Source organism: Zingiber officinale, chromosome 6B, assembly GCF_018446385.1.
Source record: "Zingiber officinale cultivar Zhangliang chromosome 6B, Zo_v1.1, whole genome shotgun sequence".
Lineage (NCBI taxonomy): Eukaryota > Viridiplantae > Streptophyta > Magnoliopsida > Zingiberales > Zingiberaceae > Zingiber > Zingiber officinale.
In genome coordinates, this window is record NC_055996.1 from 18,550,653 (window position 1) to 18,560,434 (window position 9,782).

The 9,782-nt window shown below is 36.8% G+C and overlaps 1 protein-coding gene and 1 pseudogene across 1 annotated transcript; both read right to left on the reverse strand.

Moving 5' to 3' along the window:
• Nucleotides 1–1,106: 1,106 nt before the first annotated feature.
• On the reverse strand, nucleotides 1,107–5,993 carry LOC121992180 (probable 26S proteasome non-ATPase regulatory subunit 3). Its single transcript, XM_042546377.1, has 9 exons — nucleotides 5,814–5,993; nucleotides 5,608–5,697; nucleotides 5,303–5,493; nucleotides 2,974–3,111; nucleotides 2,749–2,885; nucleotides 2,514–2,568; nucleotides 2,326–2,436; nucleotides 1,899–2,138; nucleotides 1,107–1,831 (listed from the first exon to the last, which is right to left on the reverse strand). Exons 2-9 carry the CDS (start codon nucleotides 5,687–5,689, stop codon nucleotides 1,319–1,321), a joined length of 1,467 nt encoding a protein of 488 aa, XP_042402311.1. The 5' UTR covers nucleotides 5,690–5,697; nucleotides 5,814–5,993; the 3' UTR covers nucleotides 1,107–1,318.
• Nucleotides 5,994–7,386: 1,393 nt separating this feature from the next.
• Nucleotides 7,387–7,546, reverse strand: LOC121993500 (annotated as a pseudogene).
• Nucleotides 7,547–9,782: the final 2,236 nt, after the last annotated feature.

Sequence of the window (9,782 nt, forward strand, 5' to 3'; positions counted from 1 at the left end):
TACATGAATACATGTAAATTTTATAAAATAAATATTTTTTTGTCAAGTAATTAAACAACATTATTCAATTATGATTTATTCTCAAGTGTCGCCTTTACGTTCAGGGGCGGATCCAGAGGGGGGGGGGGGGCGGCATCGGCGGTCGCCCCCCACCCCTCTCCTTTTCCGGGAGTGGAACCCTAGTATTATAGGATTCCACTAGTAGAGAAAGAGGATACCGTCCCTTATTCCGCGTAAATCGCCCCTCTATATTTGAATTTCTGGATCCGCCACTGTTTACGTTTATAAGGGATTCTAATTAATAAAAAAATAATTTAATTCTTTATATCATATATTAAACTACTAAGAACAAATACTATACTTAAGTTTAGTCTAAAGGCCGCCCATAAATTGGGTAACCCCTAGATCAATGCAATAGTGCAATGCTGCTATAATGGACTCCCTCTTATAAAAAAATAATTTAATATCATCTTAGCAAAAAAAACCTAGAAAAGTATGTTTTTTAACTTTGCCGACCCAAAGTATTTATAGAAATTTCTCCGCGCGCAGTGTTATCAATCTTAAGTTGTAGGACTAAAGAGAACGAGAACAAATTACTGATGAGAAAAATTCTCAATAATATACTGTAGTTAAGTTTTGAACTTTAGATTCCTGATTAATTAATGAAAAAAATTAATAATACATTATAGTTGAGTTTCAAACTCTAAACCCTGATTGATTAATGAGAAATTTTTTCAATACCACAACTCTATATGCCTCATTAATTAATAAGAAAATTTTCTAATAATATACCATAATTAAATCTTAGAATTCTAAATTCCTAATTGATGTGTCTATAAAAGTTATTAATAAATTTTAAAATTTTTTCACTCATCAATCCCTAATTGATGTATTTATAAAAATCATTAATAAATTTAGAAATTATTTTCAGAATGAAAAAAAAGGAAAAAATAAAAGATATTAATATAATTTAATTTTAAACCTCACTAAATTAATTGAGAGTATTCTTAATAAAATAATAAAATAATAATAAGGATAAATCTTCTGCCAAAATCAAAGTTACATGCAATAAACATCATCGCCAAACAACCACCTGATTCAAAAGATGTTCAAATCAAATGCACTGAACAGATAAACTAAAAGGGTAATCCGTCACATGCACAGCCATTTCAGTTAAATGAAACATCTCTGGATGGAACAAAACATGAATCGAGCATTTTGACAATTTGAGAAGAATAAATAAAGCACATTCTCATCCATTACTGCCATTTCAAGAACAGAAAAGTCTCGTATAGCATCTGAATTATTTTTGACTTGATTAGAAATCATCATCATCTTCCTCCGCTATGTGCTTAGCAAGCTCCTGCTCTTGCTGCTGTCTCTCCCGTCTCTTCTCTTCACTTTCCATCTCCTTGTTGGAGTTCAGCGGGAACCTAAGGGCTCTCACAGCTTCATTGTGCATGTTGAGGCAGAAGGCAATCCTGGAATTGAATGCAATCTGGGGTTCAATGGTGGAGTAGACATCTCCAGTTTCCTTGGATACCATCCATCCATCAGCATGATCTATGGTTGCATCTATTGCCCCATCTCTAATAGCTTTGGCAACAATGCTCTCGGCATCAGCCACAGGATTAGCAGAGTCCAATCTCAGCTTTCTAGCTACATCAGCAAGGGAGATCCTAGAGTATGAAATGCTAATATTGCGTAATCCAGTCCGTATAACATTGTGGCGTAATCTGACAATTAGATTGTGAGTCTTGTCTGAACTGAAAGTCCCAGAAAATTTCTCAGCGACTGTTCTAAATAACTCCAGATCTCCAATCCTGACAGCCTGAAACTCATAGTTGTTAATATATGATTGGAATATAGCTATGTTCTTCAGTGATCAAATAACTCACATTAGTAAGCTCAAAATATGGAGACAATGCCTTTCTCATGCCTTTCTGCATAAAAACAGTTCTATCAGGGATCTCACCAAGCAGTAATCGGACAATAATAGCCCACTTGCTGCACTGGATTCGAAAACCACGAGCAGAGACTGGAGCTTTCCGAGCAGCTTGCAGGAGGCTCTCTTTAGCATCTGTATACTCCAACTGAATTGTTCGTATTTTTCCAAGGTAGAACAGATAACGACAGAACTGCAGAATAGAGAAAAGAAAGTAGACAAATTACTCTTCTGCTCCTAGACCATTTATCTTGTGACACAACAAAACCAGCCATCTGGATGCCTTCTGATAATTAGAAAAGAAAAAAAAATACAAAGCCAAAAAATGTAATTTCACCACTTCCAATTACAGGATAAGTTTAATAGATTTAGAGTTTTGCCTGTTGATTTGAGTGTGCCTCAAAACGTGGTGCTTTTGACCTCAACTTCTCTGCCTGGTCGTACAAATTGTTATGGAGATAATTGCGAAGTAGAAGATTCAGAAGGGTTTCCTGCACCCGGCCATAATGATTACCTAGCTTTCATAAAGAGTTAATGAAAAAGCCTTTCTATTTGAGAACCAACAAACCTGACCCAGCTCATCTCGTCGCAAGGTTGTCATTCTATGCAAGGCAAGAAGGGTCCTGATGGGATGAACAATGTTATATTAACCATATGCTACAAGTTCCAACAATATTGTGAAGCAACGTGACATTGGTTCTGACAGGTTTGTATTAACCATCAGCAAGAGACATTAGTTCTGACAAGAAAGAAAACAACATGACATTGTTGCTCTGTAAGATCATATAAGTTGGTTCACACACCCACGAATTTCAGCAAGGCTATTGGTGAGCTCATAAGTGAATGAGTAATAGAGGTACAGGCGTGAAGCTAAAACATCCACAGTTCTTCGATTCATGTTCCTTAGTTGAGCAATGCTGGCAGAAGAACATGCTTTAGCCTAGTGTACAAGGGATGTTAAAAAATAAGACAATTTAAGATCAGGTTTAACAAGCAAATGAACAAGAACACGTATATGATAAACATGCCTCATCATATCTCTTTTGGTCAATAAGAAATAAGAGAACTAGCAAGTAACAGTAAATTTCTATCTCTGGTATAGAATGCTTGGCAGAAGTTTGGATTGATGAAGCTGTTGTGTCCACCTCCATGTCACTCTCATTTTCCTGTAAGCGAGAAAGAAAAACCTAAATTAGTCAACTAATATATTCAAAAATACATTAGCAACCACCTTCTGCACTTCAGGACTTGGAGGTAGATTTCATACAAAAGCACATTTATCTAAAAAAGAGCTTCTACAAGAGAGAGAGAGATCACTGACCCATAACCCAGTTTCGTCATATCAATGTTGTAAGCAAACACAAGTTTATCTAATGTAAACCTTCATTTCTTCAAAGTTGGAATAACTAAAGTAGTAAACTGCAACTTGGAGGTGGTTAATCCTAAACCTATTTATCTAATGCAAACCTTCATTTCTTCAAAGTTGAATCAATTAAAGTAGTTCACTGCAACTTGAAGGTGGTTAATACTAAGCCTATTTAGGTGACCATCAATAACATAAAAACACAGGAATTCAATGACGACATCCGTGTTGAGGAGGCAGCGTCTGATGTGCAAACAATGCCATTCTAGAGGAAGTGGAGTGACAATTCTGTAGAATGACGAAGGTAGGCATTGGGTCCTAGGATCGTGTCAAGGTAATCCAAATGAACAAAAGCAAATCAATTGTCAATGTCACAACATTGTGGAAAGTAGAAAATGCAACATTGATTGTGCATAGTCATAAGGAACACCGTTGTTATTGACATCGCTTGTGGATCTGTTGTTACTACTGAATCATTGACATACAATCAAGAAACTCAATGCTCAATTATGAGTGACAAAGGGTTGCAGCGGACTCAATGCTCAATTATGAGTGGCAAAGGGTTGCAGCAGACAATCTCCCTAACTTGCTAGGTAGTTATATCCAGCATAGTTGATCTTAGATCTGTGCTTCAATAAAGTGATAACTTTGTCTCATTAGTGAGGCAGCAGACCCAAGGATGTTTTTAGCATCACTAACATATGGAGAATACTAGCCTTATAATTGTACAACAATGATTTTTGGAAGATGTTAAACTTTTCTTCTCCCTGTTTCATTTCTAGTCTATAAATACAAGTTATAGATCAAGACCCATGATTCCTGTAACTAAACAATATTCAATACCAGCAACTAAAAATTCATACTGATATTACATGGGCTGAATTTGGCACATGCCGCACTATCAATAGTGATTAGAAATTTAAGCAACTTGTGCTAGACATGGGTTTGGCCCATATCACAGACTAACTATCCTCATATATAACATCCTGATTGCATCAGATCCTGGTTACGTTAGACTCTAATAACTAGCAAAACAGTCACAATTCCTTGCATAAATCTTAGAGATGGCTTTTCATAAACTCACCAAGGGGATGAATCCATGTGGACAACCCTCAAGTAGTTGGAATATATTGCCAGTTGTCATTTTTCATACAATGCATCATTATCACCTCTAGTAAGCCAAAGAGAAACACTTAATCTTTGAATAGCAAGACAACGATGGACGACTAATTATATAAACATTTTACATCAGTCTTTACATGAACATTCAAACACCATGGCAAGCTGGACCATCAATTGAGATTGAGAGGCAAGGTATAATTAGAAAATAGGGAGGGTGTGAAAGTTTGTTTCATAACCTATTTAACAAGTATCTAATGCCTATAAATATTAAACTCTTACAGCTGGAAAAGTGTTTAATGTATGTGAAACAAGATAAATGTGAAGTCAGTGACAGTTACGTAGAAATGGAAGCTGTTTAACTTTAGTATGTCAAATAGAACTTAAAAACTATTTTTATTCAATCAACAAATGCTGTATGCCAAAGGTGTTGTTGATAAACAAGGCGCATATGCTTGCCTGTGATGTCATGCAGCGGTTCTGAAAAGACAAAAGCGGCTACTCATCGTACTATAAAATAAGCAAGCTATCTAGTATATCACTATTATTAAATCTTTGGAGTTAAATAGAGAGTAAAAAAAAAGGAAGAAAAGAAAAGAAGTCAGTTCTACATCTAATTCGAAATTAGCATAAACAAAGCCGAAGAAAACAAAAAAAGATATTTGGTTTTTCAAAACAAATGCAAATCAATGGATAGTACAGATTTCCGCACCCAATGCATCTTTACAGCAGCAGTATTTAAACTAAACGAAATACATACATACTACACCTGAACTGACTTTTTTCAACTAATCAATAGCACAAGAATCATTAGTCATTGCAAAATCCTAACCTAACGACAGAAACAAAGGAAAGGACCATGCTACAATTCTTACCTTCAGGAGAAACGATGAGAGCTTAGCAAAAGCTTCTGACCCCGGGGTAAGGACATGACCAAGAAAAGCAGAAACAACCGGCGCCTTCAGCTTCCGGCGTAGCATCATCGTAAGCCGTACCGCCCGCACGACGCGCAGCGCCTCTTTGGCCTGCGCGCCTGTCTCAATTAGCGCAGCGATCTCCTTCAAATCTGAATCCATAGAGCACAAGCAAATCATACCACATTCCGACAAATCGAGAAAAGAATAATAAACTTCAGAGATCCAAATAAAAATTTCTGCTTTGCAGAGGTTAGCATTCGCACGTTGAAGAGTGGAGGGAACGGCGGCGGATGCAACAGAGTTAGACGGCGTCTGGACCTCCTTCATCTCGACATCCGCAGTCATCTTTCCTTCTACTTGCCCCCAAAAAAAACGAAATCAGGAAGGAAAAAAAGAACAGATCAGAGATTAGCGAGGGTAAAGAAAGGACAGTCGGAGAAAAGAGATGCAGAATAGATCAAAAACTCACCGAGAAAAGGAGGATGAGGCGGAGAAGACAACGTTTAGGTTAGCCTGAGCCTTTGCTTTCTTCCCAGGTGACTCTCCCCGCCGGCTGCAACCCCTCTCTGCCCATATTTACGATCTTCCAATGTGCGACGTCCTGAGGAAGAGTGAACCGGGAAGCGGTCGAGTGTGACTCCGTTCTGGTCTGATCGGATTTGACAATAACCCGCCAGCCGAGCGATCCCTAATCAATATAGTTTGGAAAGATCATAGATTTCATAGAAATTACATGGAATACCCAATTATAATCTAAATCATTTTATAATTAACATATTATTATATCAGCAAATTGCCTGAAATCACTGTTTGCAAATTCAACTCTCCTTATTCCCTAGTTAGGAAAAAAAAATTCCAAGACGCAGTAGACAAAAATGACAACACGGGAAGGGAAGGGAGTCAGTGGCTCGATATATCTGAGAGACGAAAAGTTACGGAAGAATATATCGATGGATAAGAAGGGTGCCACGATGTTCGAGATACGAGAAATCGGGGAAAAAGTCTACTTGAGAAGAAGGTTGGAGTTGAGTTCGGTTGAATTTAACTCCGGATGATTGAAACATCACCCAAGCAAACGTGATCGAAAAAGATCAACTCAACAGTTGATCTTGAAGACCCGAGGGACCTCCCTTGTGATTGAGGGTACCTCAGATGTAGCTGAGGGCACCTCTGGTGCTGTAGAAGGTGACTCAAATAAAAAGACACGAAGGTGTCTCGAGTAAGCTCGTAGGCGCCTCCGGCAGAGGTGTGAAGGCGCCTCAAGCAGAGGTGCGAAGGCGACTCCAATGGCACTTAAGGTGCCTCCAACTAGTCAATAACGATTAAATTACTGTTGGAGTTTGGATAAAGTTCTATCCTCATTGGAAGTGCTCTAGACCCTCTTGGAGGCGCCTCCAGCAAACAATAACATTTCTCCAGAGGCTATATAAAACCCATGGAATTAAGAATTCAACAACTTCTGTAATAGTTATAACCAAACAATCTCTTGTATATTTTTATTTATTTCTTTAAATTGTTATTTCTTTTAATGCTAATTGTTTATGCATAACTAATATCTTTGTTAAGTTCAAGCAAAAGGAAATTCTAATTTTGGTTTCAGGGCTATTCACCCTCCTCACCGGTCTAACATGCACCAACATATAATTACTCCTAAATTCAGTATCATTTAATTAGAATCTAATATATTTTCTATCAATTTGATAGCTTCGATCAATAGGAAATTGATCGGTAATCGATTGGTTTATCATGAGAGAACAAAGCCCTCATTATTATATTATAGGTACAAAAAATTCAAAATGAAGTATAATTCTTCATAAATTTAACACCATTTAACTAAATTGGGTATATTTTCTATCCATTTGAACACAACTCTTTTTCCACCAACCAATCAGTTGGGAGTTTTACTAATTGATTGACTTAGGTTGAATCGATTGGGAGCCTAAGTCAATGGATTGGTATGAGCTTCCAAGGAGTATGTATTAGGAAGTTAAAGAAAAGAAAAGTTTACATACACAAGAAAAGTTTACATACACGAGAATATATTTGTCCCCTTATGTTATATATATATAAGTGCATGTAAGCGACACTTGAGAATGTAACGAACTCATCATTATAAAAAATTAATTTAATTTTTATATCAGATATTAAACTAATAAGAACGGATATTATACTTGATCTTAGCCAAAAGGCCGAAAAAGATATACTTTCTAACGTCACCAACCCGAGGTATGTATACTTTGCTCTCGGTGTTGTTAATACTAAGATGTGGGACTAAAGAGAATTATGATAGTGTATATATTTTTTTTATATAAAAAAGATATCAACATAATTTCACTTTAGACTTCACTAAAATTAGTTAATAGATTCTTTTATATATGTGTGTGCGCGCGCGCGCGCGCGCCCAATAATCAAGAGATGTAAGTTTTGATGTCCAATTCAGATTCTTATCAGTTGTGGTGCACGAAGATTTCCCCTCTAGTAAAAAGTTGATATATCATAATGGTCGATGGAAAACTTTTATAAAGCCAGGTCGATCATCGAAAGATTAATTGGTTTGAAAGTTGAATATTTGATGTCAACTTAAAAAATAAAATATAATTAAAAATATATATTTTTCCAAACCTACTAACACAATTGGTATTTACATATGATGTTACTGAAATAAGTAATATGATTTTGATATATGCGAAATATATTATGGATCATCTGACCTTATACAAAAGACTATCGTGTTAGATGAAGGATGATTTACTTCCCTTTCAAATTGAATGTGATAATTTGGAAGGAGTCTCGAGGTGAGAATTATCACGTGTACGGTAATAAAAGGGTGTATTTTTTAAAAAATAAATGAATAGAGAACATATGGGATTTTATCATTTTTTTTTAAATATAATTTTTCCCTTTTCTTTGACCATAAATGGAGAGTGTTTTGTTAGAACATGGAAACTGAAAAGTTGATGAAATTGATCTTAACTTTTTGGTACATAGGAAATAAGTATTTCGAAAGAAGAAATTTACACGGTGAAGAATATTTTTTTACATCAAATATATCATTATTTGAATGTTATTGTAGTAATTATAATAGAGTCGCAAAAGACAATCGTCCTCAATGCCTTTATCTTGGGATGATCGGTCTAGTTTTACGGAAAATTTTCATTAGTCACCTTAGTAAATTGAGGAAGTGCACATGAAGATTTGACTCCTATATCATATGGTGGTAATACCATTATGCGCTAGCCAATTGTCCATCCCAAAGGGGCTATAGTAATTATAATATAAAAAAAAAATTAATCAATGTCAGGTAACGTCGTACTTAGGATGATCGACCCAGCCCCACAGAAGTTTTCCACCAACCACCTGGATAAATCAGGGAAGTGCATATGGAAGCCCATCCTAATAGCCAATATTCTCAAGTCCACTACCCATTAAGGAGAAAAAAATACAATAGAACTTTATATATCTGATTTATCATTGTAAGGTCTGACCATGACACTCTGCCTCTAGGGCTATAGTAATTATAATATATGGTAGTAAAAGGTGGAATCTGTTATCCTAGCGTCCCCATACGGTTGACCCCATGACCATCTGCGAGTAGGTAAATTAGAAAGTCGTAGTTCGCCAGTGTGGGGAAGAGCTTTTTTTTCCTCGACTTTTCCAAGATTCAAACCTGCACTAGCCAGTCCTATAGTAGTAACTCTACCCCACACTAACAAATTCAACCTTGCCCCTGGCGACTATAGTAATTATAATATAGTTGGCAAAAACGACTGTGCTCACCCAACACCTCATACACTGGCCACTAGATCATCCCGAGGGGAATGTAGTAATTATAATATATATATAAAATAATTAACTAGGTTGAGTAACGTTGAGCCTAGGGTGACTGGCTCAGCCCCATGGAAGTTTCTACCAGCCACTAAGGTAAATCAGAAAGCATTAGCGGCGGGTGGTCCAGAAGCCCAACATCCTTAGTTGCAAGTCTTATTTAGAAGAAAAGTCCTTGTAAATACGTCATAGCTAGAAATCGAACTGTAGATGACTGGAGACAATTGAGTACCCTTATTGCTGCATCATAGCCTCGAGGTCTATAGTAATTATAATATATGTGGCAAAAGACGATTCACTAGCCCTCAGCGGCCCTGTCAATCCGTCCCTAGGTCAACACGGAGGAGATAAATCACGGGTAGCTACTATCCATTAATGCAGGTGGCCAAGGCATGGGGAAGTCATGCTCGAATGTGTCAAGTTTCAACCCCAATACCTCATATGACAATACCCCATGACTCAAGCATCACCCCGCCCGAGGGGACTATAGTAATTATAATATAAAAAAAAATTGTAAACCCAATTAGCCTTATTGATTAGCCCTAGGGATGACCGACCTGGCCTCACAAAATTTTCCCACCAGCCACTAGGGTAAATTGGAAAACACTCACGA